The 22635-nt window shown below is 37.0% G+C and overlaps 1 protein-coding gene across 1 annotated transcript in view; it reads left to right on the top strand.

The window, feature by feature from the left end:
- Positions 1-13615, top strand: part of AQR (aquarius intron-binding spliceosomal factor) — a 55657-nt gene extending 42042 nt beyond the window's left edge. The window contains exons 29-35 of the mRNA XM_055793782.1: positions 2242-2429; positions 4079-4250; positions 6783-6953; positions 7685-7770; positions 8571-8745; positions 9835-9948; positions 13101-13615. Of these exons, the coding sequence (XP_055649757.1) occupies positions 2242-2429; positions 4079-4250; positions 6783-6953; positions 7685-7770; positions 8571-8745; positions 9835-9948; positions 13101-13349 (1155 nt within the window). The 3' untranslated portion in view covers positions 13350-13615. The remainder of the gene's footprint in view (positions 1-2241; positions 2430-4078; positions 4251-6782; positions 6954-7684; positions 7771-8570; positions 8746-9834; positions 9949-13100) is intronic.
- Positions 13616-22635: the final 9020 nt, after the last annotated feature.

The raw sequence follows: 22635 nt of genomic DNA, 5'->3' as shown, positions 1-22635 counted from the left end.
ACTCAACACGTTCACTCAGACTGTCTTGAAATATTTTTTTTTTGTGCCTCCAGCGAAGACTATTTATCTGTGGTTGCTTTTAGCAACTTGAGAGGCATCACTCTCCTCTTTTTAAGAGCTAGAGGATTTCATAAGGAAGGAAAATGTGCTTCTCAAACATCTGTGGCTCTGTAATCTCAGATTATCATGAGATAAAATTTCACCTCTTGAAGTGAAGTATGGGCTCCCTCAGGAACTCTGTGCAAACTCTTTAGCTGCAAATCAGAAGCTGATGTGTGGGAAGTCAGTAAAACAAAGACAGTCTGTACTGTGGACTTGATTCTTACTCAGCGACTCTGAAAAATACACAGTCTGCATTTGCTCATGATCTGAAATTAAGCTTCCTTCAGAAGTTTTGCCTGGAGGAGATATTTTTATTGAAAAGGAATATTTTTAAGTCTCTTAGAAAACCACATCCAAGCTTTTGGATTTTCATTCTGAAGGAAAGTTAATCTCAATTGGAAAAGGCGTTCTACTCCATGAAATATTTGATATGATTTCTAAATGCAGCTCATAATTTTTCACTTTGCTGTTTAACAATGGAGAGTAGAATACAATCGCAGGAAAGTAACTCAATATGGGCCTAGTGCACAAAAGAATGTGTGTGTCCAAGTTAACTGTATTGCTGTTAAACCCAAGTCCTGTTTTCAGTTGCTGCTTAACTGTAGGTTTTTAAGTTTTAGGGACATTAATGTAGTACTGTAACACCTTCTTGATGTGTTAAAGACTGCAGAGTTTTGATAATTATGAGCAGGTAGGCAACTAATTCACTCTCTAAACTCCAAATACTGCCTGAACTCTGAACAGGAGCACATATTTCTCTGTCTTGTTTGGGGTGTTTGGAGAGCAAGCCTCTGTTGGGTGAGGCTTCTCACAAATCATAACACAACATTGTACTGCAGTGCTATGTAGTGAATAAATTGTGTGGCTTTTACCATGGGTTTCGTTACTATATTTCATGAAATAAGTATCTTCCAGTGTTTTTCAGATGTTTGAATGAACATTTAATAACCAGGTGCATCAGACTGGTGAGGGGAAATAAGTGTACGTAAGCAATGCAGAAGTTGGAGAGTTTTGTGTTATTAAAGCAGATTATTTCATCACAGAGCTGTATTTTGGGGTTATTCCATCTACAAGACCTTATTTACAAGAGCCATCCAAATAGTCCTGGAATACTGAAGGTTTTTTTTTAACAAAACCTAAAGAACTAGGCTTACAAAGTAGTAGTACCTGATTTCTTGCACTTGCAATTCAGAGTAAGAAATTTTTTTAAACAGAGTTCTTTATAGAGAGCTCCTTGAGATTGAAATTGATGATAAGAGCAGAATGGTTATATAGAATGGGAAAAAAATTAGATCTCTTTCCATGCCATTGAAAATTACTTCTGTCCTCTTACTTTCTTACTAAGACATCTTTAGGGCTGAGGAGCTAGACAGTCCAGAGTTCAGTTTTCCTTCTTTGCTCTCTGATCAGAGAGGGCTTAAGAGCTCTTCCATTTCAAGAGGCAAGAAAAGGAACTTTAGGCTTTGTCTTGAATATGCTCCTGTGGGGAAAGGACAACAAACATACTGAAGCACTTTCAGTCCAAGAGCTAGGGTGAGGATTAGTTAAGAGGCACATCCTGGTCACGGAAAAGGCCATGTGGGAATTCCAGAGGTAAACAGGTGAAGCATGTGAACTAAAGAGACACTTGAAAGGCAGGTTTGGTTTGTGCCTTAGGTGTGTGAGCACTAAAACTGTTTCAGATGCTTCAGGCAGTTCATATTCACTGTCTCAGAACCCAAGAAATAAACGTTTAAAGGTCTGTCCTAGGATAACACTACTGTGTAGGAATCAGGAGTATTTTTACTATTGTAACTTCTGTAATTGTGGTTCTTCCTTTTGTCACCTGAAAATATATTACTTTTGGCCTTTAAAATAATACAAAATTTATTCTGATGTTTCTCTACTGATTTTAATAAACTTACATGTTGCTTTGTAAGAAACAAGACTTTTTTTAAACACTTATTCTTTTACTCCCTTTTTCTGGTAGTAGTTTGGAAAGAAGCTAAAAGTCTTTAAAATGGCTGCAGTTCAGTGTAGCTTAAGAACAAATGTTGAAATTTGTTTAGGGCTTAGACTAAGACAGCCAGTGTGACTATTAATGTGTTGTAAACTGAGTGCCTTGATTATATTGTAATAGTTGTAATTGTTTAAATCTAGAACCCCCAGGATGGATTCAGTCGTTTGAAGCGGTGGATTATGATTGGTGACCATCATCAGTTGCCACCAGTCATTAAGAACATGGCTTTTCAAAAATACTCCAACATGGAGCAGTCTCTTTTTACACGGTTTGTTCGTGTTGGAGTGCCAACTGTTGATTTGGATGCACAGGGAAGAGCAAGAGCAAGGTAAGACAGAGAAAATTGCATATCTAGCTTGTAATAAATCACCAGATGAAAAATTGGAAAAGTGCGTATGTAATTTTGTAAGCTTGGTTTTTATTGTTAGGATAGGAGTTTGCAAAACTTATTTAGTTGTTTTGTTCCGTTTGTTTCAGCTTAGACTGGAAAGGCAGATTTTACTTTGCTGAAATGTAATCAGATTTACTTTCTTTTTTGTTACATAGTAGTACTCTGCTGTTGTATGAGTACTTTAATGAAAATATTGAAAAGAATGGTAGTAGTCTTAAGTGTTTAGGGTTTTTTGCAGTTGAGACTCTTTTGCAGAAACTTCCTTTTCTAAACTAATGTATTTAGTATAATCAAGGCTAAATAAAGATTTGATTTGACTATAAAATATTTCCCTTAAAGTCTGCAAAAGGATGCTTTCCTTGTGGTATTTCAGCAGAGCTTTAGCTTTGATTTGAGACAATCAGGTTGTCCATGCAAAAGTGTAAAGCCTTTTTTATATTGAAAGAGATACTGTGTCTCTCTAGTAAGATACCTTTTTTTTTTATCCATGTATTTGTCATTTCATTGTGGTAATTTAGATGTCAAATTTATTTATTGTGTAAAGTGCATATTTGTGGTGTCGTATTAAGAAGGGAAGAAAAAAACAAAAAAGAGAAAATTACTTCATATGAAATCTTGTGGCTCTTAAGTTTAATTATAAATCCTAAATTTTTAGGCATAAAATGGAGTGAACTATACAAATAACCTTTTTTTTTTTTTTTCATGTAGGAAAGGTTAGGGGTGGTAGAATATTACTTCCTAGTCACATGAACAACAGTTGAGTATGATTTTTAAAATGCAGATTATATCTGAGTATGATGATAAATTAAATTCATTTTGCCATCTACTACTTTGCAACATCTCAGCAAATCTGTTTGAGATAAGAGAGCAGAATTCCTTCTCTTTGCAGGCAATTTCAAGGATTTTTTCCACAGTTCCTTATGCTTTGTCTTTTCTGAATGTAGGTAGTAGCTTCACCATGAATTATCTGCTACTTTATCTGGTCTGGACATTGTTGTGCATTTGTGGATGAGGCATTTTTGTTATATTACTGTCCCTATAAGTACCAGAGATGATTCAGAATTGGGTAGATTTTTGATTGCTTTCCTTCACATCTCATGTTAATACATGGCAGTACACAAAATAAAATAAATTTCTTTTTGCAGTAAGAAGCTTTACAGCAGATAATGCAGAAAATCCTTTTTCTCTTACGCCTTCCTTTTGGTCAAGAAGCATTAATAATCCTTAAGTTTTGTTACCAAAGAGAATTCCTACTAGATTCCTTTGCAAAATTTGTACCCTTCGATGTAAAGCTGATGAACTGGAACAGGCTGAAAAGCTGAGTGTACTGCACTGCAGTGAAATCTGAAGTTTTCTGTGATAGAACACCAAACGGAATCAAAACTTAAAAATAAAAAATTGCTGGATAGCTTGTGTATGTTCATTTATATATATATACAGGCTATCCAGCAAAATTATTTTTTTCATTGAAAGCCTACACAGAACCCCTCACTTTCAAGATCAATGCTTCCATATCTGAACTATTTTGAATGAGTTAAAGAGCCAGCTTTTAACTATTCGGGGTTTGTCTGTGTGTTTTTGAACAGTTTGTGTAACCTCTATAACTGGCGTTACAAGAATCTGGGTAACCTGCCTCATGTGCAGCTTCTGCCGGAGTTCAGAACAGCCAATGCAGGGTTTTTGTATGACTTCCAGCTTATAAATGTGGAAGACTTCAATGGTGTGGGAGAGTCTGAACCCAATCCTTATTTCTATCAGGTAAGGGAAGTATTATATGTATAATTTACTTGATTTGGTTATGGCTTATTAAATCTGCAATGAAGACAAACTATCAAAATACAGTAAACTGATGTTTAATTCATGTTCTCAGATAATTGAGTCATATGTGCGCATGATTTTTTTTTTTTCTGCTTTTAATGAGTTTTGAATGTTGAAAATGGTAAGTTATTATGTTGTACTTTTTGCTTAAAGTGAATGACTGTGCTTGATATCTGTGTTTTCTCAGCGTTATGGGAGGGGTGAGATTTGGTATATAATTCATTGCGAAACATTGTTTTGGCCTATGGCAAATTAAAAGTTCATTGTAATTCAGCTGTACTGCCACTGCCATGATAGTGAAATAAACAGTAGCATTTCCCCTGTACAAGAAGGATTGAAGTTTGCCCTGTGACACATATATGAGTTTGAAGAGGTGCTGTATTGATGTACATGGAAGAATGCTGAAAAGCCCAATCCTCAGAGAATGAAACAGTACTAAAAGAAATATACCTAAGAGGCAGAGAGACATTGAGGCTGAAGGAAATTGCCAAAAAACCCTAGCCTTGGCATTTCTGAACTAAATTTTCAAATTAAGCCATCAACAACAGCTTCTGTCTGTTTCCCTTAAATATAGGAAAACCTTGTAATGAGGTGCTTATATTTTCAGTCTTCTTACTTTTCTTGTTTTAAAAACAGTGATGAAACAGACTCTGGTGCCTAAATCACCAGTTTGGGTTTTGGAAAACTTAGAAGCTGGAGCTGTGTGCAGGTTAATGGTTTAATTCAAATATGGAATTAACACCTTATATTTTGCTTAATACTGTGGAAAGCAAAGAATAGGCTTTAACATGATAATATTCATGGTCATTTTTTTCCCCCTGTGAAGATCATTGAGACTTATATTAATCTATTCTTTTAAAAGGTATGAAAGTTATTCGTAAGTTTTGCTTGGGTTCCTCTCAGGTGTTTTTAAATACAAACTAGTATGCTATTAGTGAAGAAAGCAATGGTGAGTCATAATCCACTCACATCTAAATTGAAGGCAGAGTTGTTTGGAGGGCAGAGTTTCTTTTGATTTTGTTTTTTAAGCTCTAACACTGTAATGTACAAGTAGTAAAAAAGTTGTCCTGTGGAACAGGAACAGCTGAAATTAGCGCCTTAAAAATGGGTTTCTGGTAATTGAGAATCTGAGCACTGCTTTAGACCACTCCTGGGCCAAAGAAGATCTTGAGGATTGAGAGATATTAGCAGAGTATGTTTGTGGCATTGTATGCTTTTTCATGAGGTAACAGTTTGATGCCATGTATTATTTCTCTTTGTGAATTTGGGTGTTTCTTTCCAGACTTAAAGGGGATTAAAATTTGCGGAATAGCTTTACACCCACAGGTGTTTGATATGCCTGCCAACTGCATTTCCCAAGTAATGCAGAGGCCATTTAATAAGAAAAAATAAATGAGGCTGGTATGTCCAGCCTAGTCAAATGTATGCCAAGTGGGGATAAGAGTCTCAGTATAAACAGAGCAGGAATAAATGTCGGCAATTGAGAACAGCTTTTTAACCTGAAAGATAATTTTTGTTGACAGACAATGGATTTAAACAGGCTGTGAATAACTTCAGTCTGGAAATAGAAGAAAATTTCCTGTAGCCAAGAGAGTGATGCTTTGGGACAGACATTATTTCTTATTATGGCACAGAAAAAAAGTTAGGAAATACAAAATAATAGCTGGTCATTTGAAATTGAGTAAGCATATGGCCTGCTATAGAAATAACGGGATTTAATAATCTAGATGTCTTTTTCCTAATTAATAGTTGAAAGAAATTTACTTACTCGAATTCAACTAATTTTTACTTTCAGGTTACTGGAGAGTGAGTTACTGCAACTTGTTTGCATGCATATTTGGAACCATGTTATATTGGCACTAAGTGTTTTTTTAAATGCCTGTATTTAAATACAGGTATCTGTAGATTATCAGCTTCTAATACTTTTTAACAAATAATTCCAGTTTTACCTATCAGGTGTGGGGGTTTTGGGCATGGGACCTTTAAGAAGGAAAAAAATGAAATGTTGTTTGAGTTCTGCAATAATAATAAAGGTGGCAGTTCCTTTGTGCAGACAGCTATGAGCATTTAATGCATGTAGATACAAATGTGTAAATATTTACTGGTCCATAAAACTAAATTATATTTAACATTTAATTATTATTGTATTTAAGCACTATTAAGTATTTAGAATTTAATGTTGTTGAAATAAAACTGGGAGCTTCTGCATGAATATTGGAAGGTGTCAATCAGTGGCTAACAATATCGATGTAGGTATTTTCAGCAGTTTTCTGAAGAGGAATCAAAATGAAGTTAAGTGTTCTTTTACTCTTTCAAAATGGCTTTTATTAAATGAGCAAAAAACCCACCAGATCTAGAGACATTTATCCCAGCACTGAGGCTTTTGTCTAAATACATGTTAACATCAGAGGTGGTGTTCTTTTCAACCCTACAAGTTGAGTAACCCCTTTTTCTCCTCTTTTAAACTTTAAGAATCTTGGTGAAGCAGAGTATGTTGTGGCAGTCTTCATGTATATGTGCCTGCTTGGTTATCCTGCAGACAAGATAAGTATCCTGACAACATACAATGGACAGAAGCATCTGATTCGTGATGTCATTAATCAGCGGTGTGGACATAATCCACTGATTGGACGGCCAAACAAGGTGACTTTTAAAATATCAGTCATTAGAGTGGTTCTGGTTTGTTTGTTTTTAAATTGTTATATTATAGAACAGACTAATAGATTCACAGCTTTCTGCACAAGTATTCCCTGGTCAACTACACATTCAATAACCTACATTCTATGGAATTTCATAGAGTAGTACCCTTGTTTCTGCCTGTTGTAATTTGACATACAAATTAAGTGAAGTCGGTGAAGTTGGAAAGGCTACCGACTACATGAGACAGAATAACTGTCGCTTATTTTGTCCTCAAAAAAACCCCCAACCAGACAAAAACCAAAGAAACCCCAAAGCCACACCTTCAGGAAGATCCACTCAGTGGAAATGACTTGATAAAATCTAATGAAACAAATAAAAAACATGGTTATAAAAGTCTGATACTAATTCTGCACATTAAAACTCTGTGTTGTAAAACTGATGGCTTTCAACAATCTTTCAGTGTTAGTACCTTACTGTTAGCTGCCTGAATTGAATAAAAATGTAACAGAAACTTTATACAGTCAGCCAAAAGCTCCTCCCAACATCTCCCCAAAAGAACAGGGTGATGATTTTTTTTGTTAAAGACCTACTTAACCAGAGTTAAAGTGCTTTCCTTTCTCTTCTCCTTTACTGCAGTCTCAGTCTGAAGTTGATGTTAAAATTTTGGTGTCACTGTTAATTGAAATGGCAAAGGTTAACCTATGGAGGTTTTATCTTGGTTTTTGATTCCCTAGGTAACAACTGTGGACAGATTTCAAGGTCAACAAAATGATTATATTCTCCTTTCACTAGTGCGTACCAAAGCTGTAGGCCACCTTAGGTATGTAAGAAGAAACTCTTGTAGTGTCATTAAACTACATGTTTTCTGTACCAGAAAGATGTTCATAGTCATTATACAAACATGTTCAATTATTTTAGTACGTAGTAGAAATGAAGTTTAATGTTATGTATTGGAAGTTCAGACATACTTCCTTTTATAACTGGTACCCTCTTCACAACCACTTTATCCTTCGGTAATGGCTCTTGTTCTATAACTAGTTTATATTACTGCAGATAGGCTGGACTTGGATTTCACCCTAGTAGAACAATAGGCATGTAATGCTTGTTCAGTGAATGCAGGGTTAAATTTTCTCATAGACTCCTCCCTGTAAGCAAGCCTTTGATTTATTTTGTCTCAGAACTGTTTGGTCACTGCTCACATTACATTATTATGTGTAGTTTCAAAAGTTGGCACTTCAGTTTTGGGGTAGGGTGGAGGAAGACTTGTCTAATCAGCAGTATTTAGATGAGTTACCAAACTTACATTTACTCGTTCAGGGATACAGAAGTGCTGTTATGATTTTTTTCTCAGTGTCTATCTTTTCTTGTGAAATCTAGGAAAACAGTAAAGGGTGATTTTTTTCATAATCATTGTTGGTACAGTGAACCCCTTACATAATGGTTCAAGGATTTGATAGTTACTGAAACAGTATGTAGGGAGAAAATCTAAAGACAAAATGGTATTTTAGCAGATGATTATATATTTCCTTTAATTCAGACTTCTACATCCTTCTAGTTATTTTTATTGGAGCTGTGTCATCAGTGAAAAAGAACGTGATTGATTTTTTTTGTTTTCTGAAGGGATGTCCGACGATTAGTTGTTGCCATGTCAAGAGCCAGGCTTGGGCTTTATATCTTTGCAAGGGTGTCACTGTTCCAGAACTGTTTTGAGCTAACTCCAGCTTTCAGCCAACTCACAGCTCGACCACTTCACCTCCATATTGTTCCCACAGAATGTTTTCCAACAGCAAGACAGGTAGGAACAGCTGCTCTGAATTTTGCTATCTGTAATGGGGGGGGGGGGGGTTTGCCCACTTTGAGTGGGCTATAAGAGGTGGGACCATCTTCTTTGCTAAACCAGTGCCTCTTGGATAATTATGTACCTAGAGTTAGCTTTTATCATGATACACGCTAACTGTTTTTAATTGATCTTTCCACAAAACTTAGTCATCAATATGTTGCTGCATCTGGTTTTTTTTCCTAAGTTCTGCCTGTGTAAGTCAATAAATAATTTTCATTTGTGATAAATAGGTAAATTTTTAGTTATGAAACAAAATAATGTTCTCTAAAAAATAGAAGAAGGGCCACACAAAGCTAATTGCTTCTCATTAAAAGAGGTAAAATTACATTTGACTGAGTAATTCAGGGTAACCAATCAACTGTTTTTTAAATTGAGGCCAGAATCACAAAAGAGTTTTGTTGCTGAACTAGGTTCATAAATAGGAATCATAATGATTTGCACTAGATCTTTAGGGAAGGGTTTTTATTGATCATCTAAGCACAGGACACAGAGTAAGATGCTAAATGAAGAAATGGAAGAGCACATCTGCATTGCTTCCTGAGCTTTGAGAAGGGGTGCCTGCACGAACTCAAAATTGTTACAGATCTTTCCCTGGTCTTAAGTGCTGTTGACAAGTTTGGGAGGGAGCCCTTCATTGGAAACCTTCAGGTCCACTGTGCAACAAAGAATGTGGTGTGCACGGTCAGCGAGTGTGAGCAAGAAGGAGCTGGACTGTGGTGGACAAGTAGGCTAGGTCCTAATCTGATCGTAAACTATTTGTGCCTTAATATGTTAAGTGACTCAAGTCCACGATGTACTTTATAGAGTAAGCATCAGAACCTGACCTTTCCATTTGAAGTTTCTTCCTTGGGCTGCAGTATTGTGATTAATCCAGTTCCCCAAAGTGTAAGACCTATACTTCCTATCTTTCCAAAGAATTAGGCTTTTTTTTTTTTCTTTAAAAGCATTTCTTAAGAGTTTGTTTTCTAATATAGTTAAATAACATTTGAATAATGGTTGTTTTGCTTTACTTGCTGAGTGTCTGCTTGTTTGCCCCTTCCTTAGAATGGAGAAAGACCATCTCATCAAATACATGTTATTAAGAACATGCCTCAAATGGCTAACTTTGTGTACAATATGTATATGCACATGATACAGAGTACACGCCACTATCAACAGGTAAGGACCTTCTAACTTTTGGAAGATGTGTGTTTAAAGTAAAACTGATTTTTTTAGCAAGTGACGTGAGATGCTGTTGAGATTTGAGACTTCCTATTATGTGTAAAATTCAAGAAAGTTTTATGACTGGGAGTGAGAACATGGAAGTTTTTAAAATCTTGCAGTAGTAACAGCTGTGTCTTTTAGTAATTTAAGCCCCATTTTAAGTCCCCAAAACCAGCAGTAATTGATACCAAGTGCTAGACATGGCTCTGCCTGGGCCCAAAAATTCATCATTAATAGTAAAGAACTAGCCTGACCAGTATTTACTTGAAGTGAACTTGTGTGCTGTGTTTCAGGTAAGTGCAGCTAGTAGTGTTATAGCACCACAGCATGGTGCAACAATGTTTTGCAGTAGAGGTTCTCATGACAAGCCTGTAGTGTATAGAAAGACCAGATCATGTCTTGGAACCATTTTAACCATGTTAGTTCACTCTATTATCCCTGCTGGTTAGCAGCTGTAGCGTTTTTATTCTGGAGCGGTTTTTTTCAGCACTAGTTCAGCACCAAGCAAAGTAGCATGAGGTTGGAAGCAGTTGTAGATGCTTTCTCCCTTCTGTACCCATTTTTGTTCATGTTTAATCCCTGAAGCCGAATTCAGAACCCAACAGAAACATCTTGTCATCTTATGTATGTAAGCAGAGCTTTAAGGTAGTTTAGGTAATATGCTGAGCAGAAAGCTGCCTTTACTCAGCATACTTGGATCCGTAAATGCCTAGAGGTAGTTGATAGTAAACAGAAAGGGAGAGGTTTTAAATGCTACTGCTCAACTGCATCACCTTTCACTTAATGTGTGGGTGTGTCATGATTATATCACCACTAATTTGTTCTTTCATGGTACTCTGCAGTTCCCTCGTTTTTTTTCTCTTCTGAAGGATTTTCAAAAGTGGAAAAAATGTATGTAAAAGGGCACTCCTCGCTCTGCATTAGCTGACTGTGGGAAGAGAGTGTGGTAGCATGGCTCTGTATCCTTAAACAGATTAGTCCGAGGAACTTGTCTCTGAGGTCTAGGTTCTGTTCTTTAATACAAGGATTTTTTGCCATCACCTTTCTTCCTTCCGCCTTCCACTGACTGTTTCACCTAATATGGAACAGTGTAATCAGTAGAGATCAGAACCCAAAACTTCTCCTTTTACTGAATGTCAGGCTTTCAAATAGTAAATTTCTTTTTCTCTGCAGTTCTTACCCAGTGATTTGGTTTTTTTCTGGGAGGCATAGCTTCAGCCAGATTTGGAGTATTTTGCTATGCAGAGGAAGCCTTTGCCAGGTGGACAGGATACTTTCTTGCTGTTTTGAGGAAGTGCTCTAATTATCTGCTGTAAAGAAAAGGGGATGGAGAAAGAGGAGTGACACTACTAAAATCTCTTCTTGTAACTGTATGGTTTTTTTTAAAGTAGTGAGAACTCACACTGCTGTTAGAAACCCAGTCCTATAAGCATATGATGTGACTTGTTTTGGAGCCAATTTGTCTAATATAGTTTGAGTCTTCATCACATACAATCCGCACAGTTGAGAGATCTCCATGGACTGTGCATTTAGTCACATTCAGATGTAAATGAATAGCCCTGTCAAAACTAAGAAGTGAATACATGTCCTGAAAAGCAGATGACAGCATCTAAATTTTACCAAAAGATGGGTTTGTTTGACATCTTTATCAGATATGGATCCAATCCTTCTGCTAATACCAGTTACTTTTTAGCATCCTATTCTTGTTCAGTACTAGCTAAAATTAGTTACAAAACTGCTGTTTTCCTACTGTGGCAATGAGTCACATACTCCTTGCAGCAGAAGCCAAAAAGTAATCTGGGGAAAAAAAAAAAAGCATGCGTTATGTTTCTTTTGCCCTATTTAGTACAACATGATATTTTTCCTTTTCTTTTACGCTAGTCTTAACAGTAGTAGTCACGAAGCACAACATGCATCTAACTAAATGTAAGAAGAAAGAGTATGAATTTGTTTCATGCATCAAGAATATATTTTTGTAATTAAAGCATATCTGGTTTTGAAAAACAATTTTTCTGTGAACAAATAATTAGAGACACCAGTATGATAACATCAAAGTCTACAAAAAAGCGCTTTTCATATCTCTGCTGGCAGTTATAATTGCTTCATAGATTTGCCTATGCTTGTCAGAAATTTGTAGTATTAGTGTCATCTAATTGGCAGTAAGACTTCACTGTAATTAAACATTTAGTCACGTGAAGCCAAGTTGCTTTCAAGCAAAACAAAACTAAACAACCAACCGTGGGAGGTTTATCGACTTTCATTTAATTAAAATGCTTCACAACGTTCCAAGGAAAAATCCATCAAGTCATCAAATAATGTCAGTCTGCAAGAAGTATGAGTGTTTCTGTACAACCTGGAGTTGTATAGCATTCATCCATCCTCTTCAATTCAGTGTATTCTTGAGGGTTTTTTCCCCCAAAGTCTGTGACACAGTTACTGTTGCTGCTTATAATAGTTTGCAAACTACTCTTTTGGTTGTGAGCAAAACACTTGGAATATATTAAATTACTTTTCTAGAAGTATTACGTGAGAAATGTGTAAGCGCTTCTTTAACTGTTACTGGAACTTGACAGCTGTGAAACTTGTGTACCTATGGGTAACATTCGCACAGCATTTTATAAGGTATTTCAAGGGGAAATTACTGGAATGAGTTGTTAAAGACAGGCCTGTTAAAGGCCTCAAAAAGCAAGTTAAACATATATAGGAGTTTGAAATGGTAATCAGTGAGATTACGGTAGGTATGTGCCTGTTGCTCCAAGTAGGGATTTACCATAGCCCTATTACTTGTCTGGCTGTTTGGGATAATGAAATGTGTTTGATATACTTGAATCAGAAGTACTGAGTTCTTAACACCCTCTTTTAAGGCTAAAAATGTGTCTAGTAAGACCATTGTGTGAGCCAAGGTTATTCTTAATTTTTTTTTTTTTATATAGGAGTTAAGTGCCTTCAAATGTTTAGGGCTTCTAAATTTTAAGTCTTTGTTAACTTGTTATCTAATGCAAAAACCTAAATATAAGGTGAAACAGTCCAACCTAAATTAGGAATAGGCACCCGAATAGATGTATTTGTTGTAAAAACTGAAAATAAGTTCTTTTTTAATCATCTAGCGTTTACTGCCCCCACCTGCCATGATTGAAGAACCAGAAGTTACTCAGACTCAAGAGACTGAAGTAGAAAGTGAAGTGCAAGACACGCAGGAAGATGCAGAAGAAAAAGAGAATAAGGTAGGGGAAGAAGTGGTAAAGGAAGGAGAACTGAAAGTGGCCGAAGTGGATGAACATCGAACAATGCCGGAACACCCGGGAAGAGACAGTGATAGTGGAGACAGCGAACCTGAGAATGAGACTGAAAAGTGATCCACGGGATGTTTGTCCTCTACATGTTTTGGAGAACAGATGGGGGAAAAAAGCAGTTAAAAGAGTAATTGCTGTTTGTGCATTGACTTTTTAAAATGTTTGCTTGTGTAACATCACCTGTTGGGTATATTTTTCACTGAATGCTTTGTGGACTAGCCGAAGGTTTGGCAAACATTTTACTGAATTCTTGTCAGTATCAGTAATTTGCTTAATGGATACGCAATTTCATTCTCAGAAGTTTTTCAGTAAAGATGCTTTTTATACCAGTTTTGAGTGTTTGGCTTTAATTCAGTCACTGCGTTACCCGTTAAATCTCACTGATTAAGTGTATTCGATATTAGTCAGACACTGCTTGTAGTTTCCTTAATATTTTACAATGGAGAATTCCTTATGTAGAGCTGTGCTCAAATACACTGAGATGGTATCTTAGGTGTAGGCTCAAGTTCAGTGAGGTATTTGTGTGTGTGTGAGTAATAATGTGAATTACCATGGGACTTTGAAGTGTGTAAAAGCCTTTTTGAACGGGGACCTTAGCAGGTTCTCAGAATTTCTTGAGGCGCAGGTATTTAGCGACTTCTGATGCTGTTTTTAATTGATGGTTATTTACAGAAGTAGTAAGGATGCAGCTTTCCAACAGTACTGTTGTTTAAATAGTGTTTTGAAATAAATGTATTCCGTTTTAAGAGGACACAGTAATTGCCTAGCATAAAGCCACATGTGGAAGAAAAAGGGAAGTAGTTTCCTGAATGCAGGATTTGCAGAACTACGATATTGTTGTTAATGACATAGTGGTTTAATGTTTTAGGTTTTTTTCTAGGGTAACTTCCAAGTGTGCATCCTTCATAAAGTGATTAAAGAAAGGTTTCTCCTTGGTTCATTAAGAATACCTGCCAACTTGGCAAGTTAGTCAGTAGTTCAGTAAGACTTAGGAATTTCCAAGTAGATTTTCAAGCACACCTATTATTGCTGCTAAAGGGAAAATGCTTGGTTTTCAAGTGTTGCAGCTGTGAAGCTGCCAGGATTTCCTTATTAAACTGACTAGAGAATAATTAACTTACAGGCTTTTATTAATAGCATTGAGGTTCTTTATTTTTCTTAATACTTTTGTATTATAGTAAGGAAAAAAGAAATAGTATGAAGTTAAATATAAGCCAAGCTCCATGAAACATGTCTATTGCACACCTGTGGGTGCATGCTGAGGTCTCATCTGTGCTCCCCCTGAAATCATTCTCTCCCCATCAGTTACAGGGGAGCTCAAGAGTAACAAATCCTAATACTTGCTGTTGGTACACAGTGTTCTATGTTTTTCGTTTGCTGAAATGAAGTTTTCCCAGAGGAAACTAATCATTTGAGCAGAATTGGTATTCTTTTATTGCTTGTTGGAATTTGGAAGGGATTGTACTGTTTATTACCAAACTGACTGCCTTGGGAGAACAAATACTAGTGCTGAACATTTGGCTGTTAAGTTTAATGCAGTAACATTCACATATTCATGCAGGGTCAAATAATACAGGGCCTTAAGGCCACAAGTGGTTAGCTCTGTTGAGGGTTGTCATCTTTTTCTCCAGCTTATTTTCTATAAATATTTGAGTCCGAAAGTCACTTATTGTGCTTTGGTATTTTAGAAATTGGGTTCTGGAGGGTTTTTTTTCTAGAATGGATAATTTCACTGACAGTCGAATATCAATAATTAGGACAGAATGACTATCAGTAAGCACCAGAAGCTGAAAGGAGCTGCGAAGACCCTTTTGAGCTGAGCACAGTTTGCAATGAGCTGTGACTCCACCTGCCTGTGCGGTGCTGTGTCTGTGTTCGGGCCCCGGGCACACGTGGTTGCTTCTGGCTCAGCCCTTGTAGAACAATGGCCAAGTATAGTCATCCTAGACTTCAGTGTTGCCCTAAAATGGTGAGTGGAGTTGTAATGGAGGTTGTTTCTGGCTGGGGTGCAGGAAGAGACAATTGAACAGCGAACAACTGAAAACGTTTGATGAGCCTTAATGCACAGCTTTCCGAGGGACCAAGCACCACCTGTGGAAGAGGCAGAAGGTTTTGTTGAGGTGACTTGAACTGAGCAAGTGGTTCGTTATTCTTGCTGACATCTTCCATATGATGAACTCTACTTTTTTCAGGGATGTGATAGCATTAGGAGAATGCATTTTCAATAGCCTGGAAAATGATGTTTTCCTGTAGCAGTGGTTGGAAAATTCCTGAAGTTTCAATTTGGAGTACAGGGTTAGGGGCTGCTTTTCCCCCAGAGCTTTTTGGTTCTACTTTTTTTTTTTTTTTGTAAAGGCTGACCTTTGTCTTTTCCACCAAAATAATTTTTATGTTCTGTTTACATTTTCTTATAAGAAAGGTGGGAGAAGTGAAGCAGTCTGAAACTGTCATTTTGATCCTTGTGGTTTGTTTTCCAATGGCAATATTTAGTTGGGATTTAGCATCCCCTTCTGACGTCCCTGTCTATTCTAGTGAACAACAAGATCCAGTTGTTAAACTAAATGTATTGAAATTAAAGAAGACATACAAATTTAATTATTCTTAAAAGACAGAATCTGTAAGTAAATGAACAAAACCATAGCTAAAATAGCTTTTAAGAAAATCTACTCAAGCATTATTGCAAAGCACTATTATAGCACTGCATGAAAACCTAGTGAACAAAATCTTTGTGAGGACAAGATCCTTTAAGGGTATATAAACTGGAGGACAAGATATAAAATTACTTTATTGTTCCAAAGCCATGTAATTAAAAAAAAGCCCTAAGGACTTTTTGAGTGAAACTAAAGAACTGTTAGTGGCTTTTCTTCATATTTATTTATCCATCACTTCCATGAGTTCCTTAATTTTTCTCTGTTGCACTGAGCCTGTAAAACAACGTAGGCACTACTTTCAAGATTTATTTAAATAGAGACTAGTTTAGAAGCAGCTCAACCCTTGGACTCGAATATTGTGCTGATATAAAAGTGATACTGTAATTCAATGTACTGTTCCTTTCTGTAATAGCTAGAAAAACGAGCACAAAGAGCAGTTTACTTGGGTTCTGTCATCCATACAAAGCTGAGATAGTACTGTATAAATACAGGCCCCCTTCCATCTGCAACTCTGAAGTAATGCAGTAAGTGGGTTTAGGTATGATCAAAGAAAATGCCTTAGTAACACAGAGCATGGCTTGCTTTAGCCTGTGTGGGAGTTTGAAATGGCTTGGCGGTGTGGCAAAGACAGTGGATAAGTTTTAAAAAGTTCAGGACAAAGTTTGCCAAGGGGAAAAGGAGAGGCAAGCTGAGGGTCTCAGTAAGCTGTTTACAATAATGAGTATGTCCATAAACTCCTAAAGATAAGGCCATGACTTTTTTCCTAGCCTGCCTTGGATTTGTTTTAATAGTGGATACCAAATACTGCTCTAGGTGTTAGATAAGGTAGTTTCAGACTTCCTTCAAAAGGGAAGCAAACATCTGGCTCCTTCTCTTCCCTCTTGGAATGGATCTCTGAGTTTCCTGGGACGTAAAAGGGTAAGAATCCTGAAGTATTTTCATGGGGAACAGAATTTTCCCTGATAGAATGACGAGAGACCGGTTTTATTATCTAAAATCACAGAATTCTTTTAAAAAAGAAGACCTAGAGGCAATGTTCATCACATACTGGATAAACACGATGACATACAATTCCATTGAAACAAGAATTAGGTAACGCTTGAAATCTTGTAGAGCGAGCAGACAAAAGCGACTGTCCTAGCCAAGAAATGAATCACAACCCACAACAGTCAAGAAGCTGTGAGTGTCATTATGGCATATAGCCCTTTGCCAAACATGGTAATCCTCCCAGCAGAAACAATGAAAAGAAAATTAATGTTTTCAGGGAAGTTTTAGAGGCTGTTTTTATGGCCGTTAGTGCTTCTTTTGCAATGTGGTTTCTCGTGTTACTTCTACAATCCTTTTTCTCAGAGGGTTCGTTGTTTAGGTACCTGTCAGAAAAGCCCAGTAACTGTATAACATTCATGTGCTGTAGTACTGATAAACACATTTTAAGAATGCTGTTTCCATTGCAAACTGAAGAAGAACTTTCTTAGAAGACTTTCAGCTAAGCATCCTAAATAACTCCCAAAATAAAATTCCTCCTTGCCAGCACAGGCATCAACAAAATTATTACAGTGAAGAGAATGCAAGAAAAGAGGCAGAAATAGTACCTGCAGTACTACTCCCTCTCAGTTTGTAGGTAGTAATATTTCAGGAGACTAAATACTACTACTGTAATGAGTAAGTGACCTTTTCCCACTCTGATAGGTGACAAGGACAGATTATTTCTCTGGGCCTTGCTGTGGGAAGGCTTTAATCAGCTTAATCTAGCCTACATCAGGGGTAATGTAATATGTTGCTATTAAGAAGAATAGTATGTTTCATTCAGCTTCTGTTAAGATTTTTCACTTGTGTTGGGGAGAAAAAAAAGCAAGGACAAGGATCTTTGAATCAAGTAATAGCATGACTTAGGTGTAATGCAGAGAAGCGTGTTGCTCTACTGTTGTATCTGGAAAACAAGATAAAAATAAAAGCCGAAGAAGAGTTACTTCAGCTATAGGTAAGAAACTTTCCAGAGTTCAGGCGTTATCTCTCTGTCTCTCTGCTTGAGAAACACTATCAGAGCAGAGTATGTTTCTGTACGAGTATCTTTTTGCTTGGTTCTACATTTTCTTAAAAGTTGTCAGCTGCTGTCAATCGCTGACATCTATAGAAAACCTATGTAAAAACACATACACAACTACGGTGCATGTTTGCCTAATGAAACATTAGAATGTTATGATTCCAGAGAACAGCATAAAAGAGTAAGCTGGAGAGCCAAGTAAGGGTCAGGAATATATTAGTCCTGGCACAGTTTGCAAGAGATAAAAAGAAGCCGCCCCTATTTCAGTTATCAAGTGTGAATTCCTAAATCACTGAAACCGGTGTAAGAGAAGCCCTGCTACGCATCTAGAGACGCTTCAGCATCCTGCTGTGCTAGCCTGACATCTCGTGTGTGTCAAGAGCACTTATTTTTAGATGGGATAGTCATTAGGGACATAACATAACTACTGTAAAGGAAGTAGTTCAGGGGCAGCAGTACTGGGTAGGGAGGAGCTCAGTACAGAGGCATGAAGATTCTGTTTCTGACCTTAATCCACCGCAGTATAGATCGCTCTTGTTTTTTCAGAGAGATTTTTTGGCAGCAGCAGTCATGTCCTATTGGGTGAGACCATGTTTCCTAAACTGAGACATAATGACACGTTTTGCATGCTGAGTCAGGGGAGAAAAATCGGGAGAACTGGGGGGAAAAAACCAAACAGCCCAACTGCAGAAGAGTTGTCCTGCTGTCACTGACCCCCTCTGGAGACGTGATCAAAGTTACATTGCAATACAGCATTTAATTACTTATATAAAGATTACCTGAGTTTGAACAGAACTCATGCATATTCAAATATTGCCTCTGTATGGCTCTAAATTAAGACCTAATTAATGACTAAAGAAGAGATAATGTTTTGCTTATCGGAAAGATGTACTGAAAATTACTCTTTGATAGAAATCTACTAAAACTAAAGTGTGTAGCGGTTTTGTGGTCTCACACAGATTCTAGATGGGAACCTTGTGTATTCACCTTCTAGAAAACGCTGAGTTCTTGTTTTGCGGACTGGCTCTCACTGATACCCCATGGTGTATCGGTCTGAATTTTCTCATCTCTGTCAGCGTGTAGTAGTGAAAAATGATGTGGAGTAGAAGGCCAGAACACATGGCATCCTGGTCAGTTCTGTATTTATTATAGCATTGTACCTAAACTGTTGTAATGAATGTGATCTACATAAACCTGATGTGATAAACTAGGGATTTCCATAACAGAAAATATGTTAGGGAATTAGGAAACTGTTGGGGGTTACTGTTTTAGGAAATAATGCAATTACAGAGTGATGACAATTTTCTCAAAGCAATGCTTTTCCCAAAATGTTAGTTAAATGCTGCACTTTGTTGGTATATTTAAAAACAAACAAACAAAAACTGTTGAAGCAATTGGTTTTAGTAATGTACTTTTCCCTTACATGAATCATGTTATTAAAAAGTCAAGTGATAAAATAGAAAGCAAAAGGTACAGTATTACCAATTAAAAAAGAAAACTACACAAAAAGTTCCATACCAAAAAAACCCCTAAATATTTCAGCGTGTTCAAAAATTCTGATTTTGTTGTTGTTGTTGTTCCAACTAGTACTGAAAAGAAATCTTAAAATGTGGAATTTCACACAAAATGAAAACTTGAAACTCTGATCAGCTCTGTTAAAATGCATTCAGATGTTGAACCCTTCCTGCAGTACCACTTGAGTCCCAGTTTTGAAAACTGACCAACCTTGGCACAGAAGTGAATGATTCACTATAATCATCATGAAGTTCACACTATTAAAATTGTCCTCAGTGCCCTGCTTTCCTATCCTGGTCCAGGCTGTAGTAACTATGTCTTTCCTCGTTTGGACTGACCATGTTTCAGGCACCTGCTAGTTTTATTCGGAGCTAAGAAATGCTTCAGGGTAGCTTATTATTTTCACAGGCTCCGTTCTTTATCTCATTTGATCTTTAATGTACTATGAACTAACCTTGCTCCTGCGTACACAGATACTTCAGGGATGGGGCAGTTGTCCTGGATTGCTCCCTGCTCCTGCAGTGTTCACCCGCTGGCGTTCTGTCAGTCCGAGCTGCAGGATGAGATGAGGCGCTGAGGACAGCTGCTGCTCCTGACTCATCTTAGTGCTCAGTCCGGTGCACAGCACCTTCCTGTAACTCTGTGCTGAAACAAGCCCTATAAATGGAACTAAAAACAGCAAACACAGTGGGTTCAGTGCTTTAAATTTTATTTATTGAAACACGGAGATCAGTGGAAATAACGTGCACACCTTGTATAGCAGTGGATTTATATAAAGTTGATTCTTAAGATGTTACTATAACCACAAATGTGATATACTTAATTTTGTCAGTATGAAACCTGGTATTTTACTTCTATTTATAGGGTAAAGCCTATTCTGTAAACTATTACTTTAAACCAGGACTTAAAATGGTTTTGGTATTATTTCAGTATAGGGAACTATGAATTAATATATACCCATGCTTTCTCACTGTGGAAAGATATGAAAACACTTTCAATTTAAACAATTTAATGCCTTTGTAAGTGATGTTTTGGCATCCCATTTTCCCAAAAAGGGTTTGTCCTGCAAATTTAAAGTTACTCTATTTGGATTTATTCTATTATATTTAGAAATTATGTAGTATTCCAAGATGAATACAGTAGAATAAAGAGCCAATGTAAATTGTTGCTAATGTTTCTGTACCGTGTAGGAGGAGGTGTGAAGAAGGCAATCCCTGTCCTAGGTTTCTGAATTCTGCCAGCTAAGGAGAGCATGTTCCACCCAAGCTAATGCGGGTTTGGGTCAAGAATTTTTCTCTTAATCCTCTAGACCTTAGCTAAAGATGCTGAGTTTACATATGTACAAATATGAAGCTGTCCTGAAAATTGCTGTCCAGACTTTTGTACAAGGGGTTGCATGACTGGGTAACTGGGACCTGGAAGGCAATAGGTAGAAACTGGTGGGGCTATTAGATCAAAGATGCAATAAGCATAATATGCCACGAGCATATTATGAGGAGATGCCCAGTAATGTGTAGCAGTAAGATATATATATATATCAGTGTTTTAGCTGTAATTTATGAATGTAACAACAGTTCCACGGTTCTTCTAGCAAGATCTTTAAATGAACTATAAATGCATCTGCTTTGATGAAATATTTTCACAGTTGGCAGCTGTCTCCACTTTAAGCTACCTTTCTCCTTTGAGAAGGGAGGGAAGCGATTGTGTTCGCAGCTCTTATACTCACGCCTGCAGAGCAAAGCTCTCAAGTCAACCAGAAGAGCCTTAGTGGGAATTTCCCCTACCCTCCACCTTCTGACACAGGTTCACTGTCTCATTCGCCCGTGATAGGACATTATTTCCCTACTTGGTAACCGTTTGCCAGATGAGTTTTGCTAATTTTTGCTGCAGCCTTTTGCAGTCTGGATGTGGTCATGTTAAACAGACAGTTGAGGGGAAAGAAAGAAGCCTTGTCTGCATTTTGGACTGGTTATGGTATACCTCTGGAATGTGAAAAGGAATGAATGTGCTCATAAGTAGAAATTTGTATTAGGGTAATTGGCCTGAATTGCCAAACTGGCAGTAACCTGATCAGCCACTGCCCGACTGAGCATAGACCTTGTGCATCAAGGTCTCTCCTGAGCCATACAGTCTAATCCTTTAGGATTAGGTAGGAGCTATGTGCAGATTTTCAGGTTACAGTTTTAGATTTTGATGTTTACATGATGTTGTAGTCATGCAGTATTTTTGTTTGGGTTTGAGGGTTTGTTTTTTGGGGGTTGTGGGGGTTTTTTTCAGATCTAGCTCTAGGCTGTAGACATACCAATAGATGGAGAAAAAACTGAGTCTTGCAGCACCCTTTTAAAAGCAGCACTCTTGGAGACAAGGAACAATTATTCATAACAATTTGTTTGGTAATTCTGACAAAAGACTTGAATGTATTTGTAGTGTGTTCTTTAAATTTTTGGACTATCAACATTTCAGATACCCTGAAATATTCTTAAAATAGGGAAGTCATTCAATAGAACAACAAAGACTGTACTTGTCTTGTTCTAATTTGAAGGCAGATTTAGGACATCTTGGATATATTGGCAACTGAGATATCTGAAGACACTTCCAGTTAGCTATTGAACTGGTTTGTTTATGAAAGACAATCAGAAATTGAGCACTAATTTGCAATATTATATCAGTGAGTACATACTCAGAGTGAAGATTAACTTCTTTGTTTTCTAATGGAAGAAAACAAAATAACCATCTGCAACTGAATTTTAGGGGCCTGTGCAGCAAAGACAAGACTGAAGATATTGTACCACTGTTTGTGATGTCCTGTGCAATTTCTTGATTTGAATTCATTCTTCTGCTTAAGTTTAAAACATGTTTAAAATTCCAGCTGGCAAGCTGCTAGGCTTGCAGACAGCATTGTAACTGTGAATATCATGACATCCATATACTTACATTTTCAACCATAATATTTGTTTAGCAACTTCAGCGCTGAAAATATTTGTGAAAAAAAACCCAACCACTTCATCTACACCATAAAAAAATGTTGACATAACTCAGACAGAATTTTGACATAATTCAGATGTATTCACCTTGTCTACAAGATGTTTTTTTAAATGAAATGCTCAAGTCTCTTTGATGCTCATTTTCTTTGAGATAC

This window comes from Falco peregrinus, chromosome 1 (genome assembly GCF_023634155.1).
Source record: "Falco peregrinus isolate bFalPer1 chromosome 1, bFalPer1.pri, whole genome shotgun sequence".
NCBI lineage: Eukaryota > Metazoa > Chordata > Aves > Falconiformes > Falconidae > Falco > Falco peregrinus.
Note: the sequence above shows the minus strand (reverse complement) of the source record. Positions and strands in the feature narration are given on the sequence as shown.